The sequence below is a fragment of the Canis lupus genome, chromosome 19 (genome assembly GCF_048164855.1).
Source record: "Canis lupus baileyi chromosome 19, mCanLup2.hap1, whole genome shotgun sequence".
Lineage (NCBI taxonomy): Eukaryota > Metazoa > Chordata > Mammalia > Carnivora > Canidae > Canis > Canis lupus.
This window is the reverse complement of record NC_132856.1, coordinates 19576181-19602088: the sequence shown is the minus strand read 5'-3', so window position 1 is coordinate 19602088 and position 25908 is coordinate 19576181. Positions and strand designations below refer to the sequence as shown.

At 36.7% G+C, this 25908-nt stretch overlaps 1 protein-coding gene across 6 annotated transcripts in view; it reads right to left on the bottom strand.

Moving 5' to 3' along the window:
• Positions 1-9113: 9113 nt before the first annotated feature.
• Positions 9114-25908, bottom strand: part of CNTN3 (contactin 3) — a 327880-nt gene continuing 311085 nt past the window's right edge. For all 6 annotated transcript variants that reach the window (XM_072785362.1, XM_072785364.1, XM_072785360.1 and 3 more), the window contains 3 exons: positions 13743-13855; positions 12987-13155; positions 9114-11078 (listed from right to left, as the gene is read on the bottom strand). In XM_072785362.1, the coding sequence (XP_072641463.1) occupies positions 10978-11078; positions 12987-13155; positions 13743-13855 (383 nt within the window). In that variant the 3' untranslated portion in view covers positions 9114-10977. The remainder of the gene's footprint in view (positions 11079-12986; positions 13156-13742; positions 13856-25908) is intronic.

The window sequence follows — 25908 nt, the reverse complement described above, 5'->3', positions numbered from 1 at the left end:
AGTGTCTGTTTTATGTTATTTTCAATTTTCAGATATTAAAGTTTAAGAAGTTAAAAAATATGTATATACATACTTATACATCCATATATATGTATATATTTATATGCCTTTAATCTGTCCCACAGATTGTACACACACACACACACACACACACACTCTTTAGAGAAAAGAAAATGTAAATAAAACAGAGAGATATATACTCAGATTTTGCATAACACAGCTTTCCCTCAGGCTCTATCTAGTAACCTTAATTTGATTTTAGGGCCTCCTCCCAAGCAAGCATTTTAGAAACTTCTCTGACCACTTCTGATTAATCACTAAAGCTCTCCATAAGGAACTCTTCCATTCACCCTCTTTGCCTAAAGATGCAAATTTGGCTTGTGCTTTATTGCATTATTCAGAATCTGAGCCCATTATTGTCCAATTTTATTTGTATCCAAGAATGATTTAAGATTAGAAAAGGAAAACTTTCTGCTTACATCATCAAGCACTTGTCTGTGTGAATCAATGAAGAAAACCTGCGTTTTAAATCTTAGGTTGGCCCACAGTGTGGGCTCTACAGACTGGGGAAAGTAGTGTTTTCTCCCTTTAGGCTCTTGTCTGGATTAGCATTATTTTACCTGCTGCCCTTGCAGAAAACAGGCTCAAGTCACCCCTGAAAAGACAATGCAGTGGTAACAGAATCTGAAACACAAATCTGAAATGAGGCCTACCAACTATAGATTCCATATTGAGTGTGGAGCTCAACCCAAACAAATGGGCAAAGTCTTGGGGTACCTGGTGTGTTATCATCACAGCCACTTGTTCCCTTGACTTGGGAAGAAACTGTTTTTTTCTCTTTATCTCAATTTAAGAGAGAGGCTTCAAGACCACTCTATATGTCACCCCTGTATTTGGAGCACACAGTGGATTGGGATGTGTTTCCTGCATAAAACTATCTGAAGCACCAGGCAGCCAACCAGCCTTTCTGAATTGAAATTAAGCTGGAATTCCTGCTGCATTGGTCTCTGTTGTAAATCTAGAGTTTGTCCAATCAATGAACATCTAAGTTTTCAAATTTCCTTGGATAGGATGTCAACCACATGAGAGAGCTCTTGGTGCCTTTAATCCATTCCCACATACCACACAAGGAGCCAGAAAAGCCCATCAAAAATATCTTAGCCAGCTGCAACAGAGCCAAAATGTCTAGTGTGACAAGTATGGGAACATAGAGCTCCTCAGTCAAGGTATTTAGTAAGAATTTCCTAGGATGGGGTGGTGAGTGGGAATGACGTCTCCAAAGAACCCATGAGAGCAACTTCAATGGATTCTCCTTGGACCTTGAGATCCACACAGCATGGTGACTCTCAAGACAGTAATTTCTAACATAGCAGTTCAAAGATACAAGAAATCAAAGCAGAAGGTACTAGTCCTCTTAAAGCACAAGCCCAGAACTGGCCTCGCCTCACTCTTGTCATAGTCCATTGGTTAAAGCATTTACTGGCCAGTTCGGGTAAGAGCAAGGGAAAGAGTCCCCATCTCTTGATGAGGGTATGATTGCAGCCATCTTTGGTTTGTCCACAGTCACAATTGAAGAAACTAATGGCAAGTAGGTGCTGATTTATGAAGTCCCTCCCTGCCTCTTTACCTTTTTCTCTGTTCATAAGCCATGGTTAGTGAGAAAGTGGAAAAACAGAAGTTCCAGATGAAGAGAGAAGCTATGCCTACCTCTCCCATTGAGACCAATAGGGTGCAGCAGACCTGAGATGAGCAAGGGGATGATTTTTTATTATTTTGTTTGTATTTAGATAGGAAAATTTAATTATCAACTAGAACACTTAAAACAAGTCCAGACATGTCACTGGACTTGCCATAAGTTATATTCAGGAGTAGAGAAACAATTAACATCATAAGACATTTAAAAGGGTGATGAGCCCTGTTAGAATGGCTACATCAGAAAGATAAGACATGGGAATGTGTTGGTGAGAATGCGGGAAAAAAGGAAACACTCATACACTGTTGGTGAGATTGTAAATTGGTGTAGCCAGTATGAAAACAGTGCAGAGTTCTCAAAAAATTAAAAATAGCATGGCTCCTGGTGGCTCAGCTGGATAAGCATCCATCTCTTGATATCAGCTCAAGTCCTGATCTCAGGGTTGTGAAATCAAGTTCCACTTCCCACCCTCAGGTCCCCCACCTCCCCGTCAGACTTCCCGCTGGGCTTAGAGCCTGCTTAAGTGTCTGTCTCTCCCTCCCCACCCCAATTAGCACTCTTTCTCTCTAAAAAATAAAACAAAAACTTTATATAGAGTCTAGCTCAGATTCACAAAGGCCCCCTCCAAATATGAATGAGCCTGAAGATATGCCAAGGTGTCATGAACATTTGACTCATAAAAATGTGAGGATATCTAAGAGTCCAGTTTATCCTTTATGTGTACAGAAAGGCTTTAAAACAACTAAAACACTGAAATCTGAATATATTAGAGAAGAACAAGAAACTTTTTTGATGCAATTTTTTCTCCTTTAAAAATACCACTTAGTCTCAAGGAAGAATAATTGAAATCAAGTGCTTATAGACTCAGGACCCTAAAATTTACTTATGACCATTTGGGGAAATTGTTCTGGACCAGTAAAGGAAAGAGGTCATTTTTCCTTTTCGGTCTCTCTTCCGAAACAGAACAAACAAAAGAGAAACCGTGGGCATTTCCTTTCAATATGGCATTTGCTGGGTCAGTTTGCATCTTGAGTAGCAAGCAAGTATACAAATGGGATCAATGAAAGTGGTATCAACTCTGGAATAAAAGGCACAAAACATTTCAAGTATTAAGACGTTAGCACTAACCTCCTCATTCTTGCAGTATTCTGGATGAGAGAAGAGTAGAAATCAGTTCCAAGCATGCAGGACTGCGGACTGACTTCAGCAGGTAGAGAGATAACCATGTACTAGATGTATTTCATTTAATTATCACAAAACAGAAGCAGGCAATCTAACCTCCATTTGACAGGATGTTTAAAGGAATTCAGAGTGATCAAGTAAAGTGCTTGAAAGCAGTAAGCAAGTGAGTGGCACACTAAGGATATGCCGGCTGATTCCAAGCCCCCTATTTGTAATCATTTCCCAAATCTAATATCTTTTCTAAAATTCAAGTTAGATGTACTTACCAAGACTTGACCAAGACTCAGCTCATACCTCTGTATAAAGTCCTTCCCACCAGTGTGTTGCTCAGATCTGGAAACTTCCCCAAGGCAAGTTACCATCTGCACCAGTTACCCAAGTTGCACAGGGCCTCTGCCAGTTCCGCCATCACTCCTGAGCCAGTGGGCCCATCTACTATCACATCCACCTGTAGCCCACTAGCTGCCTTTTCAACAGTGTGGTGGCTATAAACACAATGTTCTCCACAGGACTTAACAAGTCTTTGAGTAGAAGTATGGGTATGTGTTATTTTCAAGAAAATCTCTTTGAAGCTACAGAATGACTTTTCATTGAAAGGTGAATGTTAAGTAAGTGAAATGTTATTACCTTGGAAAATATACCCAGCACCTATTCTCCCTTTTGCCAGGTCTATAGATTCAAATCTTGACCTACATCTATTGCTCTCTCTTTCCTCAAGACTATTTCATTACTTTAAAATGAATCTCCCAAGGTATGGCATGAGGCAACAAAATTTTTTTTTTAAATCTGTATTCCTCATATAGAGGTGGAAAAACAGGAGAAAATGGCTTTTTTTCCCTCTACAGAACGTGCCTAATCAGGAAGGGCCTTGGATAGAGATAAACATACTTAATTTCTGAAGGGAGAAGCTTTAGGTTATGTGGTAGCAGTAGCCAAAGACATCACTTTTGGCGTTTCCAAACCCAACAGGACAGTCTGTCACTTATACATAGTGAGTGATTCTGGCAGTTGGAGGTACCCTGAGCTAGGTAAGAATACAAAAATAGTAATGTTCCTAAAATGGGCTTCTCTTGGATACACTTCACATGATTTCCTTTTACCTAACATATTCTTTTCTTCCAAGGCTCTCTAAAAATTTCTCAGCCATTACAGGCTAAGTTCCAGAACTTTTTCTACATGCTAGACCAGCCCTACCAGAACATGTGTCTCTGATTTAAACTTAATTATAAATAATGAGGAACATATATGAAGTCACAAACAGGCCTGTTTACTTAAATAGGCAATAACAAAACTCTTAGTCTGAGATTTAACACCTTTCTGAATAACATCCTCTGAATATTATCACTGGTGTAGTTGATTTGTGACAATATTCTGAGCTATTTGTCATCTGGGTCTGGCTTGAGAGATTACAGATTGCAGCCAGCAGAGGCTAGGCTCCTTACATGAACCCAGTATTGTGCACAAACTCTATCAACATTACCTTAGTTCTCACAATTACTTGAGCATATATTCTAAAATATCTTTCTCATCCTCAAATTACTCTCTAGTCTCTTTCTTTGCTTTCTTATATATAAAATTCCTGAGGCGAGGAATCTTAGACCTCTTATCTCAAGACCAGTGTCTGGAACTATGGATAAATTCATGAACCAACCTTTTAGTAAGATAGTATTACCATGTGTATTTGACAAGGAACCATTGAAGAAGGATTCAGCATTTAAAACCCAATAATAACAATAATATGATTAACTTATTAGAGTCTGTAATTGAGGACCAGGAGCCAAACTGTGATAGAGGCCTCCTATGATTACATCATGCCATCTGCCAGGATACTCCTCTAAGATGGGTCCTTGCATTGGTGCTGTTTTAGAGAAATACTGTGTCTTAGAGGGGATTAATTTCTTCTCCAAGGTCACACAGTTATTTAAAACATGGCTAGGATTTCCAACCCAGATCTATGACTGGGAACAAATGCTCTTAATGATGAGGCCATACCACCTTCTTTACAGTTTGGTCAACTTTCAGGGTATAGATGATCTATTGCTTATAATTACTTCAAATACAATTTTATAATACCTTTTGTTCTTCTAATTATCATATCTGTTATCTCCAGAGGCAGCCAGGAGAAAAAAATTAAGCAAACAAAACAGGAAAGGGTAAGATGAGATTGAATATTTCACTGATTTAATTCAACAAATATGTACTGAACAGATAAAGATGAGCGTTGTACAATGAGAGCGCTTACTGTGCCAGGGTTTATAATCCAGTGGGCATTCTGACGTGTGATCTTGATATTTAGCCTTGGAAGGGCAGCCATTCTCATCTGGATGTTTTGGAAAAACCACTACAACAATCAAATTGAATGGACATTTCCCTTCCTCATTAGCCAGTCTAGCTATACATTTCAGATTAGCTTTGGGTTTGTGTTTGTCACATTCTACTGTCTGATGCCAAAATAAATCTGCTAATTTACCATTCTTATCTTTGTCTCTGTTCCCCCCACACCCCCACAGAGTTTTCCCAAGAAACATCCAATTATACAGTTTCTAATTCTTCCTTTTCCACACACAGTACTAATGACCCAGGTAGAATCATCAGGCACCAACCTAATTTCAATGGGCAGAGTAAGATTAAAGAATAGGAATGAAGACGACAAATAACAGAAGTACCCTTTCTTACATATTTAATTCTGTATCAGTACATTTATTCTGTGTGCAAGTTCAAGAGGTAATTATCACCTACGTAGAAGCAAGACATGCTAAATTAGGGCTCAGTGTTCAAATAAAAACAAAAGCAGAAAAACCTAACGATTTAAATAAGCCATATTCCAATCTGTTTATATCATTTCTTTCAAAAGAATGGTACAATTTACTAATTGCTAATTTTGTAATTGCTGCCATGGGTTGATTTTACCTTCAATATTTACTGAAGTGTATCCAACTTATAATGAATATCAGTACATTTTTCATTTTTAAAAAGGGTATAATACTTCAGAAAAAACCAATTAAGGTTAATTTTAAATTTAAAAAAAAGATAGATGGCATTGTAAGAGTATGGAACGGCAGGGGGGATTTTAATTGGAATAAAAGAACTTGTAACATCCTAAACATTTCGCATTTTCTTTATTTTACTGAAATAAACTGTTATGTTTTTATTGAAAATGGTAAAAATATTGAAAATCAACACAGACCACCTTTAAAAATATTAAAGAAGGAGATCCCTGGGTGGCTCAGAGGTTTGGCGCCTGCCTTTGGCCCAGGGCGTGATCCTGGAGTCCTGGGATCGAGTCCCACATAGGGTTCCCTGCATGGAGCCTGCTTCTCCCTCTGCCTGTGTCTCTGCCTCTTTCTCTCTCTGTCTCTATGTCTATCATGAATAAATAAAGTCTTTAAAAAAATAAAAATATTAAAGAAAATGTATGATGAAAATTAAACACAAAACCTAGAAAATATTTTTCATACAAATATTTTTATAACTTTTATGTAAGGAATTCTGAAGCTGGGCCAGTTTTATCTTGGATAACTTTCCACGTAGGAATTAGAGAATATCAAAATTTACAATTGTCAAAAGGAAACTTCTTAGCTTTTGCATTCCCCAATTTGAGTTCTTATCGACAATAGAGGAAGAACAAAGTACACTACAAATTAGTACTACAAATGCTTACTCAAAATTTCTATATATTAAGATTTTTAGTTTATTTATTCATGAGAGACACACAGAGAGAGGCAGAGACACAGGCAGAGGGAGAAGCAGATTCCCTATGGAGAGCCCAATGTGGGACTTGATGTGGGACTCCATCCCAGGACCCCAGGATCACGCCCTGAGCTGAAGGCAGAGGCTCAACCACTAAACCAGCCAAGGCGTCCCTCAAAATCTCTAAATCTGATGGATCTGATTTTAAGAGGGACCTAATCGTGCCTTGGGGTGCAAAGTTTGCTGCTTGCCTGGGTTGGAATCCTATTTTACTTGCCCTTGCTAGAATGACGTTGTACAATGTACTTAAAATCTGAGCCTTGGTTTTCTTAGCTGTAAAATGGGCTTGATAGTAATACCTAACTAATAAGATTGCTGTGATGAGATTACTTTAGCAACAGTTTAGTGGCTTGGAGTCTGGCACAAAGACAGTGAAGATGTCATCGGACATTATTTCTGTTATAGTCCTACAAAAAATCCAATAAAGAATCACTTTACCCTTCCTAGGAATTACTGGTATCATATACCTTTGATCCCAGTAGAATGAGATCAAGGGAAAGCTCTAAACATATTAAAAGAAAGTCACCCTCAAATGTTTATTTTTCAGTGTCACATATTTACCTATTGATGGGAAGATTAATGATAAGAGCGTGGCTCTAAGCACTTACACACATGGTTTCATTTACTAACTTCCAGCTTTTTAAGTGGGTACAAGAATAACTCAATTCACAAAAGATGAAATCCAGCACAAAGGGTGCAGTAGTCATGGAAGGTCGGACAACTCTAAACTACCATGGCCCCATTCTGCAGACCGGGAGACTGAGGCTTAGGGAAGTAACTGAATGTAAGCATGTAGGTCATATGGGCCACTAATTGGTGAGGGTGTAATTCAGACCAAGGCATTATGCCCTAAAGCTGACCTGATTTTGTCACGCTGAACAGCCTTGGCTTTAGAAGACAGGACACGGGCACTGGTTTTAGTGGCGTAACCTGTTTCCGCACATCCCTTAGGTCTTTCCCTTCTTTTAGGTACACTAATACACCTAGTACAGCTGTTGTAAATTTAAAATCGCACCTCCCTACACACAGGTGAACATACACTCATGCTTGGCACAAGCCCTACACACAGTTTCCCCACTTGATTGTTCTGCTTTTAAATCTTTGAGTTTTCATGTAAAAAGATAATTGAATTATTACTCTACTGTGAATTTTCCTTACATCCATAATAATATTTAAAACTCTTTACTAATTACAAATTAATCTCTTCTAGTGTATTTTTTGAAGTATTTAGAATATATTACACAAATATTGTTTAGAAAGTCTCAAACCCTGGTACCTGTGAGAAACTATGAAGGACTAAGTAAGTTGATATTAATCTTAAGAAAAAAGTTGTCAAAAATGTGGGTGTAGACATCATCAAACAAGTAAAGTCATTAGAAACTAGATACCATAATTATATAAAGTGTATTTCTTGCTTCCCCTCCCTCTCTCTCTCCCATGCCCAAAATACTTTTAATATAAAAGACCCTTTTTTCTTTTTCTTATTATTGGAGTTCAATTTGCCAACATGTAGCATAACACCCAGTGCTCATCCCGCCAAGTGCCCCCCTCAGTGCCCATCACCCAGTCACCCCAACCCCCTACCCACTTCCCCTTCCACTACCCCTTGCTCATTTCCCAGAATTAGGTGTCTCTCATGTTTTGTCACCCTCACTGGTATTTTCACTCATTTTCTCTCCTTTCCCTTTATTCCCTTTCACTAATTTTTATATTCCCCAAATGAATGAGACCATATAATGTTTGTCCTTTTCTGATTCACTTATTTCACTCAGCACAATACCCTCCAGGTCCCTCCACGTCGAAGCAAATAGTGGGTATTTGTCGTTTCTAATGGCTGAGTAATATTCCATTGTATACATAAACCACATCTTCTTTATCCATTCATCTTTTGATGGACAAGGTTCCTTCCACAGTTTGGCTATCGTGGCCATTGCTGCTATAAACATCGGGGTGCAGGTGTCCCGGTGTTTCACTGCATCTGTATCTTTGGGGTAAATCCCCAGCAGTGCAATTGCTGGGTCGTAGGGCAGATCTATTTTTAACTCTTTGAGGAACCTCCACACAGTTTTCCAGAGTAAAGACCCTGCCTTAAACTGCTGTTTTAACCAAGTCAGTAGGGTATAAAAATAATTTTAAAAATATCCCCTTAGGGGCACCTGGGTGGCTCAGTGGTTGGGACAAGTCTTTGGCTCAGGTCATGATCCTAGGGTCCTGGTATCAAGTCCCAAATCAGGCTCTCTACAGGGAGCCTGCTTCCCCCTCTGACTGTTTCTCTGCCTCTCTTTCTGTGTCTCTCATGAATAAATAAATTAAATCTTAAAAAAATAGAAAAAGTAAAAAATATCTCCTTAGAAGATGGAAAGACTAAACTTTGGCTGAAAAATATAAGAAATGATAGCATCAGCATAACTATTATGATGCCCTCCCATTCCCCCCGCCCCTTAAAATATGCTTTTTTTACCATACCACAATTAATCATGCATGAGCATTTGATTGTTATAAATTTTATTCGAATAATAGAAAATAATACATACAGATAACCATAGGATACACACACAGAATTCAAAGATAAACTTTATACTTTTCAATATGAAACGAAGTACATATCTCATGGAGATATATTTCTACAAATGCCAGGAAACAATAGAATAATCATCTTGAAAATGGAAAGTATAGGAACATATTATCAGAATTACTAAATAATAAAAAGGTACAACTCCATTACGTGTAGCATAAAATACAGGTATTGGAGAAAGTGTTTCCCCACTTTTTGACTGGAAATAACAATGGACATATGAAATCTACTAGTCATTCAGATTTTTTCTAGATATATACAGTATATACAGACGTTACAGAGAAAGTTCTAAATCTTTTTCTCCTTTGTGTATAATGACTTTATCTTAAATGTAATATTTAAATGTAAAGTAACATTTTATGACGGTATCAGAATTTTGCTAATTTTTATGCTTTTTTGATATCTGAACTGTTGGCTTCAAATTCTGATATCTTTGTAAAGAAGAACAAGTTCCTGCAAAATGTGAAACTGGTAGGAAAGAGGTAAAAAAATTGATTTTGCAATGTCTAACACTCAATCTGTCGATTTTCATATATTCTTTACATATTGCTATGAAGTCATGTCTTCAACAATCTTTTGAAAACCACATATTGAAAGACTGAGTCATACATATCAAAGTCAGCAGCACTGCCATGGTTCTATTACAAATTTAACTCAGGAACTAAAAAGCCTGCCAGACTCACTCTGATAGACGGTTGGATTTCATTAAAAAACCATCTCCACCATCCAAAAAAGAGACGGTCCCTTAATGGAATCAGAAATTGGAAATGAAGAATTGTGTGAATTTTGTTTAATATTTGAGTTGAGATTCAAGTCATTCCTTATTCTCTCCACCATGTTTTAATAAAACCTGAAAGCTTGTTCATAGGTGTGAAGGAAACAATTACTTTTTAATTTTTTTAATATTTGAGAAAGAATAAAATGTGATCATTTCAGTTTCATAATATTATTGAAAAAAAAAAAGAAAGCATTACCCATAATAGAATGCAAACTTTAAAAAAGCCACTGGTCCTTATGACTTTTACATGGTTAAGTAAATTCATATTAATATTTTGCACAGATTCAGCGTGTTAAAGGTAACAGAACACTTTCACATTTCCTTCTTTATCTGTTAACAATGTATGGGGCAGGGTCAGATGCGAGGTATTATTTCCACATTTTCTAGACGAAAAATTGAGAGCTAGAAGAGCAAGGTGATTTGTAAAGAATCTCACAACTTTGTTATACTTAAACAAAACAGCACTGTTCCCACCTCTGGTGTAGCATTTTCCAACATTCTTTTGAATCACATGCACCCTCTTCCAAACAGGGTAATGTAAAGAGGTAAAAATGTATTTTCAGCCTTGAATATTTCAAGTGAACATTTCAGAATAATACTGATTAAGTCTTCTGAGCAATGCTGTTGTAATGGGAAAATAACATTTGGACTAAATGAGATTTTCTACATTAACAAACAAACGTGTGTGCATATGTGTGTGTATACATGAGAGCAAGTGAGTCTATCCATAGGCAGTGCTTAAAATCATAGCTTACGAAGATCTTTATCAAAAGTCTAATGTAGGTAATATGTAAATTCCTTTGGTTTATCAAGTAAATATTAAGGCATTTCAGATTCCCCTAAAAAGATTTACTGTTTTTTTTTTATTATATTCATATTTTACCTATAGAAAGTTAAAAATACAGAGTTGAAAAAAAAACATGCATAATCACTGCATTTCAAGAAAGTACTTTTTTGTAACCAATTAACTTTCTAGTAAATAATTTAAAAAAGTTACTATCACCACAAGGCATTTACAATAAAGAACAATACTACGGGTATATAACTTGACACAGCGTGGACATTTGAGATGGCTGAAGTAGAACCTCTTGCATCCATATCTGTCAAAGATGATAAATAACTCATTAATAAGGACTGTATCAATATAAATAATCAGGGCAAAAGCAATACCTCTCTATCAAAATCAAATCATACCATGAACCTAACCTAAACCCCCAAGTTATTAGCCCTCATATTATTTATCAATGTAGTATTGTATTACTTGCCAAAAACATCTCTGAAAACGCTCATATACTTAAGGTTTTTAAAAAACAAATCTAGGCTTTGTTCATTTAGTATTATTTAACTTTAATTGAAATTGCAAAAACAACTTAATCATTTTGAAAACAATTACACTCTATTACTGACAATTTTGAGATAATTCAATGGTTTAATTAAAGAAAGCTTTATTGGATAAGAGTTTGGAAAATCTGTGTTTGTTTCTACTTTATGCATTTCTAGATAAATTATTTGGCATAATATAAAACATCATCTTTTTAAAAAGAGGCAATCAATAAAAAGCTCCATTTTCCTGAGATGGCCTTGTCTGCTCTAGTCTTTGCAAGCTCAGCAGACGGCACATGTCAAACGGAAAGGCTACTTTTGATTCAGCAGCCCTCAAAATGCAAAAATAGTGTCTGTCCCTGCAAAAGCAAAGAACCTACTCCTTACACTTACACTCTGGCCCTATTATAATGTGAACTCTACATCTTGCCCTATTCTAGGAATAAGAGAACATATCTTAATTACTTTAAAACCTAATATAATAATCATAACAAACTTAAATTTCTAGTTTTGCTCTATTGAAGTGCATACAGTTTTTAAAATGTCTATAGTCTGAAATAGTTTTTATAGATTTTAATGCTGTGGAACTCTGTTCTGAGATAAATGCTTCCCATTTTCTTGGTATAGTTTAGCTATTTGTTTGTTTCAGTCTAAGTGTGGCAGTCTACATGATTTCACGTAAAGATAAACTTCTTTCAAGTTTCCATACCCCTCTTTCTCGTTACTTCCTAATGATGTCAGTCATTTTGTTTTTTAAGATGAAAGAGAGAGCTTTTAATTTTACACCCAAGATTATAGACTAGGTCAAGCCCAATGACACAGGGAACAAAATTACTTATGTCACTGAGAGCTACAGAATAGAATATGAAGACAAGACAGCTTCTACTTTACTTAACTGAGGTCCCCAAACTCCAGACTTGAGATTTGAAAGAATAAATGAAGTTTCTTCTACCGCTGTCACTGATTAAATATGAAAGTGAGCCTGTTTCCCTTCACTCTAAAAGTGTAATTTCTATAGTAAAGTAAGTAGAATTTGGATTTTAAAAGGAAAAGTTAGTGTGAACCTCCTTTGAAATCAGAAACAAATTACTTTTTTTTAAGAAGTGTCTTTTGGTTAAAAAAAAAAAAAAAAGGAGTGTCTTTTGGTTTGGCCAAGCAGTTTATGACCTTAACAATATTAAATTTTCCATTTTTTGGCAGCAGCTCTTCCTACCCACAGGTCCTATCCCGGTGCTTTAATAAAACCACCATTTTGAAAAAAAATTTTGAAAATTTTTTTTTAAAGAATTAGTAAGATTCATGTATAATTCTAGGAGGCAAACAAAGATCTTAAAAATAGTTTGTAAGTTTAACATTATTCTTGTGAAATGCTTAAGAAATTCTGTTCTTTACAGGCAATCCAAAGGCAAATTTAGGCATAACTCATAAGAAGGAAAAAAATTCAACTTGATAAAGTTCTGCTAAAATTTTTTGATGTCTTTTCTATTTATTATCTTTCTTCATATTTTGTATCACTCTTGAGAATTTTCTCTTAGCCTCATCTCTCATATTCCAAAAACTTCTTAGCATTCAGATGGAGGACATCATGGGGAAAAAATAGACAGAAGGGCATTGATTAATTCATTCTTGGGGGCTCATAACTCTGATGTTATCAATAAAGTAAGTGTTGAGTTTGACCAACTTACTGGTTATTCTTGGAATCCTGATCTGTTCGCTACTGGTTCCATCCCCTCCATCAGTGGTGGCCTTAACTTCAATAATGTAGTCCTCTTTAATGGGCAATAAAAGTTCTGCTGAAGTTTTATTTGTGTTTAGCACTTGCACATTATTTTGACTGCTAGTCCTATAGAAAACCTAAAATGAATGAACAAATACATTTATAATTCTTACATTGCCTACTCTTACTGTTTTTCATAGAACCGATTACACTGATGTCACCTCACTTATATTGTTTTGTTATAGTCACCAGAATACAAGTTCAATTCCTCGCTCTTTTCATAGGTCTTAAACTGGGGGTTAGTACATACTAGAATCATCAAGTCCTCAAAATCAAGAGTCCAGCTGGCTTGGGCATTTGTAAGGTTGGAGAGATGGAGCAAACCTCTACTGTACTGATTTTGAAAGCCAGACCAACAGGTTAGAGCCAACAATTTCAGTTGTTTTTTAAGTACTATATGAGCGACCATCAGAAGTAACTAATTAACATCATGAACAATTTACAAAAATTTTGTTCAAAATCACTGCATGACCAAAATTACTTCCCTTAAATTTATATTTAGAAATCAGATATCGGGGAGGGGGGGGATATCCTTTTTATAAAAAGTTTGATATCTCTTTGTCAAAATCAGATTATGGCAACCATATTATCACAGTTGGAAAAATCATTCAAACCCAGCTTCCCTTGCCAGGAATAGGAAAAGAAATCATTGCAAATAACTTACTTTATAACCCGTTACTTCTGATTCATTCTCCTTTGCTTTAACTTGTTCCCAATTAAGTAACACTTTAGTGTCTGTAGCATTCCAAACAACATTTCCTGGTGGCTGACTGGGAGCTTGAAATGCAAAATGATAAATTAAAACAGATTTGAACAGAAGTGATACTTTACATAGAACAGATAATGACAGTCATAGAAGACTTATAGAAGTATAGCAAAATCTCTTCGGTAATATGTTGCATATATGTATATATAGGTGGAATCAGAAAAAAAGATGAAGAGTAGCTAAATGCCCTTTAAAAAAGCTTTTTCGGGATCCCTGGGTGGCGCAGCGGTTTGGCGCCTGCCTTTGGCCCAGGGCGCGATCCTGGAGACCTGGGATCGAATCCCACGTCGGGCTCCCGGTGCATGGAGCCTGCTTCTCCCTCTGCCTGTGTCTCTGCCTCTCTCTCTCTCTGTGTGTGTGACTATCATAAATAAATAAAAATTTAAAAAGAAAATAAAAAAAATAAAAAAGCTTTTTCAAGGGACATCTGGATGGCTTCGTGGTTGAGCATCTGCCTTCGGCTTAGGTTGTGATCCTGGGGTCCTGGGATCGAGTCCTGCATGGGGCCTGCTTCTCCCCTTTGCCTACGTCTCTGCCTCTCTCTATGTGTGTCTCTCATGGATAAATAAATAAAAGCTTATAAAACAAAAATACTGTTCAATTAAATTGTTAGATAATTCATTTCATCATAGTCATCACATCTTTTAGGACATTTCTTAATTGTGGCTGAGGGTCTTCTTCTGGAAACCTGTCCATAATGGAGATAAGGAAATTCCTTTATCCACCACTAGAGGGATGCTTGTTGATTTACCAAGAAAGGCAGGCTGTGTGACCCACTTTGACACATCCGGAGGCTGAGAGAAATTGCCAACTGAGCAGATTAAAGATGCACAAAATGAAGTGTGGATGATTTTTAAGCCAAATTGTGTGATGAGATAGGCAAAATGGGAGGCAATCAAAGATAAGGGTTACTCATATTTATTCCCATGAAGTAATAGCTATTCATGTGAAAAACTGCAGCAGAGAGTCTATATTTCACTCTTCGTTTTCCAAGTTTTAAATCAATTTTTGAGAAAAATAAGGCAAAACCCTAAAACATTAATGAGAATTCCATTAGATAATGAATGAAATTCTCTGAGGTTGGAAAAACTTGGGTTCATAGCTTAGTTCTCTCTCACGAGCACCAGACAGCATAGTCATGCTGGGGCAAGGGGGTTCAGCGACAGCACAGACAGGACATTAAAATTCAGTTTCCTGTCAAGCACAAAACAAACACAATATTATCCATTTGGCCACAGCATCGCAATTGCCCAAAGCAGTGCTGAAATATGTTGTACTTGTGGATTTAGCTGCAGAATGTGATCTGGTTAACTGAATTTGTAATGGGAAAATGATATAAAATATTGGCTATGCAGAGAAATTTCTAAACATCATTGACTCATGCCACGAGGGAAAGACGGCTGAATTTACAGATGGGAAGAGCTCTCAGATACATTTATGTGACTAATGACACCAAACAAGATTGTATTCCCTGCAGATTCTTTTGCTGCGTGTCTGCTCTTTCACACTATTCTATGCTGCCTTTGAAATGTTGCGATCTGGCATTAGCAACGACTTGAGGTCAGCTCAGAGAGCTGAAGCTGCACAGCTCTGATAACAAAAATATGTTTAACGGCAGTTGCTTAGGGTTGAAATACTGTTGACCACGTTCTGGTGACTCAATCCAAATGATATGAATGCACAAGTGTTAGAACATTTCCCCCAAGTCTATGATTTCCTGCATCCTGACAGTACTATAACAGGACAGGTTCTGTTGGATGTGGTGCAGAGCACAGCCAGCATGGTCTGTTCTACCAAAAGCTGTGTGTGCTTGGAGATTACAGGAAACTTGAGTAATTTTGGTTGAATCATCTCTTCCAACACTAGGCTTGTAGAAGAGATGAAGTGCAAGTGTAACATTGAGGCTTATCTTGTATCTGTCCAAAAACAGATGAATGAATTCAGCCTGAATCAAATACCTTTTGAATAAACAGAAAGAAAGAAACAGGAAAAGGGAAAGGAAGAAAAAAATTAAGGTTTGTTCTGGGTCTGATTACTCTTATTCTGAATCATATCAGTGTTTCCTGAGCCTCAGATAATCATGTACCACTTTCATAACTTTTGCTATCTTTAAAAAGAAGACTAGATTTAAAAAAAAAACCACCATATAAACATCTACCTTTAGCTTCATCACAAGCACTAATACACAATAATGGGCTTAATATGCTACTGACATTCTTAAGGTGCTCTCTAAAATAAATGAGGCATTCTTAAATTTTAAAAAAATTGTGAACCACCTTTAAATCATCTCTCTTACTACTACTACTAAGAATAAATGGTGGATTATTAATCACCACTAATAAGAATTTTCCATCATCTGGAAAATTCTATACCAAATAAGTTTTCCTTCTATGTTCAAAATCCTATTATTGTTAGTAACTAAATGCTTATTAAACATTTATAAGATGGGCTGCGCAGGGTGCCCGGGTAGCTTAGTTGGTTAAGTGGCTGTCTTCAACTCAGGTCATGATCTCAGGGTCTTGGGAGCTCTGTGCTCAGCAGGGAGTCTGCTTCTTCCTCTCCCTCTGCCCCTCCTCCTGCTTGTGCTCGCTCTCTCTCTGTCTCTAATAAATAAATAAAATCTTAAAAAAAAACCATAATACGGGCATGGTAAAATGTGCTTTTATATAATGTAATTTACTTCATTCTCATTGCGTTATAATAACATCCATTTCTGTACATGGCTAATCTGGACCCAGAGACTTAAAAACAACTGAACACTCATGTTTACATCAGCATTATTCACAGTAGCAAAAAAGTGGAAGCACTCTAATCGTCTGTCAACAGATGAATGGATAATCAAAATGTGGTATATACATAAAATGAAATATTTTTTTTTCATAAAATGAAATATTATTCAGCCTTAAATAGGAAGGAGATTTGCTAACACATATTACAATATGGATGAACCTTGAGGGTATTACAGAAAGTGAAATAAGCAGGTCAAGAAAAGGGACATTCTGTATGATTCCACTTACATGAGGTACCTAAAGTAGTCAGATTTATAAAGACAGGAAGGGGAATAGTGCTTGCCAGGGACTGGGGGTTGGGAATGGGGAGCTGTTTCATGGGAACAGAGTTTCGGTTTTTAAGATGAAAGACTTCTAGAATGAGTTATACAACAACCAATCTTAACACTACTGAAGTATACATTTAAAAATGGGCAAGATGGAAAATTCATGTTACGTGTATTTTTACCATAATTAAAAATTAAAAGCAAGAACTTACTAAGCTACACAACTGGTCAGAGATATTATGTGGATTCAAACCAGCTCTGATTAATTCCAAAGTCCATGCTGCCCATATTATATTGTGCAGAGTACCTGAGACCTTATTTAACTTCCAAGTAACTGATCACAGATTTATAGATGATGTGAAAATGAATATTAAACAAGAATGTCACAAGAATGTCACAACCTCCACCTTCACAGAAATGTTTTCCCTGCTATCTCAAACTAAAGTGGGGCCTCTTCTTCAGATATTAGGTCCTTTCTTCATAATCCTCATCAAAGGTATATTTTGCATTTTGTTGTGGTTTTATTTTTATTAACATCCAGTTTTCCCCCATAAGATCCTTGTAAGCAGAGACAATATACAGTAAGGTCTATGACACAGAGAAATCAATATGGTAGATCACTGGCCCAATGCCTTGCCAAGGGTAGAGAGCAAATTAGAATTTTGTATATGACTGATGTTTTAATGTAAAAAGCACAAACTCAAGTATCAAGGAATCACTTTTACAGTGTTATCAAAAAATAAGTTCAATCCATTTCCTTCGTGTTCCCAAGAATGATTTGTGCAATGAACATTCTAAATAGGGTAAAGATTCAGAGTAAGCATTAGTGAAGTTAATTTCCTATGGTGGCAGCAGGACAACATTTGGCTGGCCACACTTCTCAAATGCAGCACATCAGATTTCGAAATGAATTGTCTAGCTACATGGTTAAAAGTTCTCCAAGACATCCCCCAAAATGGTATACAATTTACAAAGACAAAACTGGGAGAGTTAACACTCATTGATCATCAGCTTTGAAACCTGCAAAAGAAAGTGTGTTAAGGGTTAAAGAAAAAATGAATAAGGAGGTGACAACATCTGGAATAGTTTTTGAAAGGCAAATTACGATTTTTAGATATAGACGCGAAAGAGGGAAAGGTATCCTGCATAGGGTTAAACATGTGTGAAGGCACAAATGCAGGAAATAGCAAGGCACAGTGGGGAGCTAAGAAGTTCTGACTGGTTACAAGGTTATGGGGAGGAGAAGGGAGAGAGCAGATGCAGCTTAAGGAGCAAGTAGGAGGAGGCCTGGGTAGCTCAGTCGGTTAAGTGTCTGCCTTCGACTCAGGTCATGATCCCAGGGTCTTGGGATAGAGTCCTGTGTCTCTCTGCTCAGTGGGGAGTTGGCTTCACTTCTTTCTCTCTCCCCCCCGCCCCGCCCCCCACTTGTGTGTGCACAGGCATGCTCTCTCTCTCTCTCACTTTTTCTCTTAAATAAATAAAATCTTAAAACAAAAAGAAAAAACAAAAAACAAAAAACAAAAAAAGAGGCAAGTAGGAACCAGATGTGAAAGGTCTAAGAGACCAAAGAAACCAGAAGAAGGATTTTTCTGTAGGCAATTAGGAAGGCATTAAATAAATGAAAGTAGGGAAATGATACTACCAGTTTCGGTTTCCTAGATCTTTGTGGGAACAGAGGGAAAGGAGGAGAATCTTAGTGGGCATTCTGTTGGGAGAACATAAGTAGTGCTTCATGTAAGAGAGAATAAAGGTCTGTTAACATGAAGATGATTATAGAGGACCTGGAGGGATGAAATTTGTGTAGACGCAACAAATTATGATGACTGACATCATATAGGTGCTGGCAATAAAAAGCAAAGCTGGGATACCTGGGTGGCTCAGCGGTTGAGCATCTGCCTTTGGCTCAGGGCATGATTCTGGAGTCCGAGATCGAGTCCCACATTGGGCTCCTTGCAGGGAGCCTGCTTCTCCCTCTGCCTATGTCTCTGCCTCTCTCTGTCTCTCATGAATAAATAAATAAATCTTAAAAAAAAAAAAAACTAATTCTAGCTGATGACACAGACCTTGAGGAATAATGTCTCCACCTGGCATGTTTTTCACTATATAATTAAGAACTATTTATGTATTAGGGATCCTTCCGAGTACAGTAAGCAATGAGATAAACATGTTCTCTGACTCTAACCATAGGCCATATCAGTGGTTCCCAAGGATCCACATTTCTTCCACTAGAGAGGATTTTAAGTGGATGACATTTTTAATTGGAAATATGTACACACTTTCATGATAGATTAAAAAAATCTGTCACATCCAATTCTTGACTGACAGATGTAATTCTTTTGGATGAAGCCAATATTGATACATCTGTGGTAATCTACTTCACACACAACACACGGATCATTAAAACTAGGTTCTAATTAATGATACAGAACAAAGGTGGTTATGCAAACACAAATAACTTGTATGTTTCCAGCTGCACACAGATGTCTGCTAAGCATCCCAAAATACAGAGTGACAATTCCAACTAATTGACCTAAGGGAATATTTAATACAAATAATTCATCTTAAACCAAGTGATCAAGAAAAGAATATCACTTTACTAATAATAGTCACAAATACCCTGATTAATTCTTTGTAAAACTTATTCTCAGGTTTTCCTTTTTTTTTTTTTTTTTTGGAAATCAATTAGGTTTATTTTTCTTTGCATTTCTTTGTACTGTTTAATTTTTCAATTCAAATAATTGCTCCATTTTCATTTTATTAAAAATCTTAAAAAAATCTTATAGCTACTATCTAATAATAAAGAATATTAGGGATTTTCTGTTTCTAGTAAATGTATAGTTGCCTTTTATTTTATTATTTTTTAAAGATTTTATTTATTCATTCATGAGAGACAGAAGCAGAGGGAGGAGCAGGCTCCATGCAGGGAGCCCGACGTGGGACTCGATTCCGGGTCTCCAGAATCATGCCCTGGGCTGAAGGTGGCGCTAAACCGCTGAGCCACCCAGGTGTCCTGTATAGGTGCCTTTTAAAATAAATATATTTAACTATTAAATCTATAAGGAAAATAATAATACAGGTTGTTTGGGTTGGTGGCTAAACTCATGCAAATATCGAGGGACTGGAGATGGCAAAACGCTGGGCAGATTAGGAACAGGTTGAGTTTGCTCAATGCATGAACCAACCTTCTCTTTAGCAAAATCATTCCCATTTGTGGTTTCCATCGTCACCAAATTCAGTTACCTTGTATTGAGCCTTCAATGCCCTCTTCCATCTTCAAAGACTCAAACCTGAAGCAGGAACTCTTTGCTTCTACAATCTCTCTAAAAAGGCTGCCTACCCTCGTGTGCCAGGAGTCATCTTGTAACAAGCACAGAAACAATCTACCTCATTTACTTCAGACAAAGGCCTGAAAGCATTGTGGCCAGTTACAAGGCCCATGTCCTGAGCTACTTGCTTAACCCAACAGAAGCCACAGTGTCTCAACTGTAAAACAAGGAGAAGAGCTTGGAGAGCAACTGTTAAATGAAAACCCACAGGAGAGTGGAATCGCTTTACAACTATAAAACCTCAAATCGGAAGTTGCAACCTGAAAGTACATTAGACAGCCTGCAAACTTTTATTTTTTATTTTTTTGGTCTAACCCCCGGTACTTTAATTTTGTTTAGTTGCCGACATTTAAAACTCAGGAGCTTGGGATCCCTGGGTGGTGCAGCGGTTTAGCGCCTGCCTTTGGCCCAGGGCGCGATCCTGGAGATCCGGGATCGAATCCCACGTCAGGCTCCCGGTGCATGGAGCCTGCTTCTCTCTCTGCCTGTGTCTCTGCCTCTCTCTCTCTCTCACTGTGTGCCTATCATGAATAAATAAAAATTAAAAAAAAAAAAAAAAAAAAAAAAAACTCAGGAGCTTAAGTTCTGGATTTTTTTTTTTTAACTTTATTTATTTATTTGAGTAAGAGCACAAGAGGAGAGGGAGAGGCAGATTCCTTGCTGAGCAGAAAGTAACATGGAGCTTGATCCCAGGATCCTGAGATCACGAACCAAGTGGAAGGCAGACGACCAAACGACTGACGCACACAGACACCCCTAAATTCTGGATTTTTGATTGCTGATTGCTCGTGTAGTATTAGATTGGAAAGAATGGGGCCTACTCTGATGGATAGAGAGAACAGGCTGGACCTAAGATGCCCCAGCCACACTTCCCTGATCATTTATACCTGACAGCCACTGAAGGTATCTGACTTTACATTTCTCTTTAGAAATAAATACTAGTTTTGGCAGGCGGGGGTGGTGGTGGTGGTGTTATGTGTCTGGATGGCTCTGTCAGTTAGCAAAACTAATGAAAACTAATTCAATTTTAGTAGAAAGATAGCATATTACAATATAGCACAACACTGGTTGGCAGGCTGCGAAATTATTTCAGTAATTTTAAATGCTGTAACAAAAATTATTCATTGAAGGCCTTTATTATTGTTGTTCTTCAACCACCCATCATGATATCCTCTGTGTATTTGATTCATAGACTCCTCAAAGTCAGCTTTATAGATTTTACTTAGTCTGCAGCCTCTTGCCTATGAGTAAATGATAACTATAAGGCTGTTGACTGGATGAAGCTAGGAATATAAGGCATGTTTACCAGTAGCAAAATGATTAAATTGTGGTATATTATCACAATCAAATATAATACATACACTAACCTATTTATGAAAAACTGCTAATGACCATGGGATTTGCTATGATGTATAGGTAACTAATACACAGCATACTTCCAATACACAACAGACATTCTATAGAATATAAGCCTGAAAAGAAAGCCCAACAATTAATGGTGATATTTCTGAATAGACAGAATTATGAGTGATTTTTATTTTCTTCTCTTCAGTTTTCTTTTTTTCTCAAATTTTCAACAATAAACATGTTTTCTTTTATATAATAAAAAATAGAGGTTGTTAAAATTAAGAATATTATTTTCCAGAATTTTCAATAGTGATATTTTCATAGTGGTGATGGTGAAACTGGATTTACTTTCAAAATCTGGGATTTTAAGAACATATAGAATTTTAAGAACATGTTTGCTATGATTAATTATGGAATATTCAATAGATATCTCAATTTTTTTTTCTTGCCTCCTTGATGATAATGAAGTGACCTAGTGGTAAGTGGTTGTTCTCACCAGTAGCTAGAAACCGTATTTTATAGTTGGAGTTCAGTTGAGTTGAACATTAGCATTGGTCATGAAACTGCTTAAACATGTGACATTGTACAGGGATCAGGTAATGAAAAGATACTTTCTCCCAAATAAGGAGACATATTTGTTTAGGAACCATTAGAATTATTACAAATAAACAAATGACTAATAATAGGAAGCTGACTCAATGTTTAACTATACAACAAAAACATCTACATAACTCATCTGAAACTCAGAAAAGACTTTTCTTGGGGTCTAACCTGGAATGTCAGAGAGGAAGATCTTTCTTTGTTTTAAAAGACTGGAAATTTCCTTGACCAAAATCTTTCCTTCTTTGAATAATAAAAATAATACAATTTGTAAACTATAAGTAAAAGCATTTAAAAATTTCTAGAGAATTTGTAGGCAAGTGGAATATTTCCAAAAAAGTGCCAAAGCTCCAACAAAGTAAAGTTCATAAGATTTACACATTTAGCCAGAGGAATGACTTGTTCTTTTATTAGCTGAAACTCCCTGACTGAATTCTGTTCAAGTTCAATATTACATTATTATCTTGTTTCAGAACTTACAAAATTAGAAATCATTTTGTTGAAGTCCATAGACAAAAAACAAAACAAAACAAAACAAAACAAAACAAAAAAAACAAAAACAAAGACAAAAAAACTCCATTGCTCCTAAGTCTGAGGAATGTGCATTAATGAACAGTGTTTCTATATCTGTCTCTGTGATTTGTGGTATATCCAACAATAACATTAGTCACCTAGTGAGAAATTTCCTTTACTTTTCCTATTGGTTTGAAGAGAAAGCTGGATTTGGGGATACTAGGTCTTTAATAATCTCTTAGATACTAATATCATAAACACAGAGGAAGCAGGTTTAGAGGTTTGAATAGGCAAGAGCATGTTGCTAGTATTAAAAAAGTGGAGTGACTTATTTGTTAATTTTATTATTCTTATTGATTTTATTACTATTTGCCTTATTATTTTGTTAGCATGAATTTATGGCAATGATACTGGTTTCCATATTCAGTTTCCATTTTAGTTTTAAGTTTATAAAAGCAAAAATTACAAGCTACTTTTTTAAAAATAATACATTTATTTTTTATTGGTGTTCAATTTGCCAACATACAGAATAACACCCAGTGCTCATCCCGTCAAGTGCCCCCCTCAGTGCCAGCCACCCATTCATCCCCACCCCCCCCACCCTCCTCCCCTTCCACCACCCCTAGTTTGTTTCCCAGAGTTAGGAGTCTTTATGTTCTGTCTCCCTTTCTGATATTCCTTACCCATTTCTTCTCCCTTCCCTTCTATTCCCTTTCACTATTATTTATATTCCCCAAATGAATGAGAACATATAATGTTTGTCCTTCTCCGATTGACTTATTTCACTCAGCATAATACCCTCCAGTTCCATCCACGCTGAAGCAAATGGTGGGTATTACAAGCTACTTTTTAAGACAGGCTGCCAAGTACATATTAGAAGAGACCCAAAGGAATGGCAAAAATTGAGAAGAGAAGTCACATATAAAATTTGGGAAACCTTGCATTGATATCTTTTCCTAAATCATAACTTAGAGTGGATAATCAGATAATTAAATTATACACATAAAACTTGAGAACTTCCAAATTGTGTATTTGAAATAGGAATATTCATTTTATTTTAAACCTCTGAAATATTCTGACTCATATTCTTTTAGTGTTTGTTTTACTCACATTACCTTTTCAATTCCTTAGAACACACTTAATTGGTTTCCTTAAATTTAGACAATTGATTTTAGCTCAACTTATATGGATGAACATTCTACTTGCAAAAGCAAAAATCTCAAGGGCAAAACATTGTACCATTTAATATTATTATGTTTTATCAAGTGGACATACATGTATAATCATCACTGAAGGAAAAAAAAATAGTATTCCCTTGTTCCAGGGTAAGGTCTGGGCCTGTGATTCAGGCCAGGCTAGGGAAGGTTTTCTATCAACTGATCATAACAATTGGTTCTGGAATGAGCCAAGAAGAACCATCCTTGGCTCTGAGTGGAGTTATCAGCAGGGAGTGGTCCACTTTTCCCAGGGCGTTTAGTTGATAGAAACAAGCCTTAAGGTGCAAATAGCAATACTTCTACCCTGAAAGGGGAATATGGTGAGAATGATTCCATCAGAGCCAAGAGATGGAGAGAGTCTTGTTTGTTCAACATCCATTATTGGGCACCAACTATAATTACTTCAACACTGGAGAAAGAAGTCTGAGGAGGGAGTTATGATCAAAGTGGGTAAAATTTTTGCGCTGAAAGACAAAAATTGTCTTCCATTCAAAGCAGGCTGGAGAGACAACAATCAAATAAATGAGGATGAGTTATAGAATGTGAGGTTGGTGTCAGTGCTCTACCCAAGAACAAAGCAGGGAAGGAGAAAGAGTGTCAGGAGATGAGAGATGCACTTTTAAATACAGTATATTAAATACAGTATATATTCGGGTGGCACTGAGCTGATACTTGAGCAAAGATCTGAAAGAGATGAGAGAATAAGCCCTGGATAGCTGGAGGAACTTTCTGGACAGAGGGAACAGCAAATGCAGAGGCCCTAAAGTGAAAGTGGAGTGAGCAAAGACGAATATAGTAGGAAATAAGTCAGAGTAGGATTTGGAGGATGGATCATATAAAGCCTTGTTAAGCATTATAAGGATTTAGTATTTATCTGAAGTGAGATGAAATGGGACATCTTGAGCAATACTGGGGACTTTGGGAGACAGGGGTGAGGAGAGGCTGAACAGAAAGTGGTCATTGCCCTGATCCATGTGAGGGATACTCCACCTTGCATCAGGGTGACAGCAGTGAAAGCAATGGGATGTGGTAGGTTCTTGCAGAGTCAGATTCTGAACCAGTTGTAGGGGATGAGAGAAAGAGAAGAGTTGAGGGTGATTCCAAGATTTTTGACCTGAGAAACTGAAATACTGGGGTTTAATTTACTGAGACAGGAAATGTTGTAGAAAGGACAGGTTCTAAATGGGGTGGATGGGACAGTCAAAAACTTAGTTTTAGAAATATTCAGTATGAAGTCTTATTAGATGAATCTTGAGGATGTTGGTAGAGTGCTAAATCCATCCATACTGAAAGCCAGAATTACCACTTGACTTTTTAGTTATACAAAGCAGAATATTTGCCCTACAAATTCCTTCTTGCAATCTCTGAACATAAAATTCTCAATATGTTTCCTTTTAGAAGCCAAGAAATTTCATCATTTACATGCCATCTGCAATTTTTCCTCATCAGTGCCTTTAGAAACAAGATGTTCTTAAGAGTTAGCTCTCCTTGGGTTGCAAGTAACAGAGACCCATTTTAGATTACTTAAAGAGGCTAATTAGAGTTTAACTCAGAAATGCTTCCAAAAAACACAAGTATTTGGATATCAAAAATTAAGTGTTTAATGGAAGCTACAGCATTTAACTTGAGAATCCTTGTATTATTTTACATTAATCAAAAATAATCACCCAAGATCTGTATTGATATAAAGGCTTGCATACTAAATTCCATGATTACGAGTCCATGAAACTTGCACATTTTAAGCAAGATGGTAAAAGACTACATTAAGTGTTTTGAATTCACAATGTTCAGTCAAGAGGAAGTAGATTTGATTAATAATAGTCCTTCAGGCTGGCCTGCTACTTTAAATTTCATTCATCCATTTAGCTACCCACTCAGTATTTAACACATGGTCTGTAGCACCATGCTGGGCACTAGGGCTGGATGAACAAGACACAGAAGAATTCTTTCCCCATAAAGTTTATAATCCAGAGGGGAAATCAGACAGCAAGAAAACAGTCAAAGAT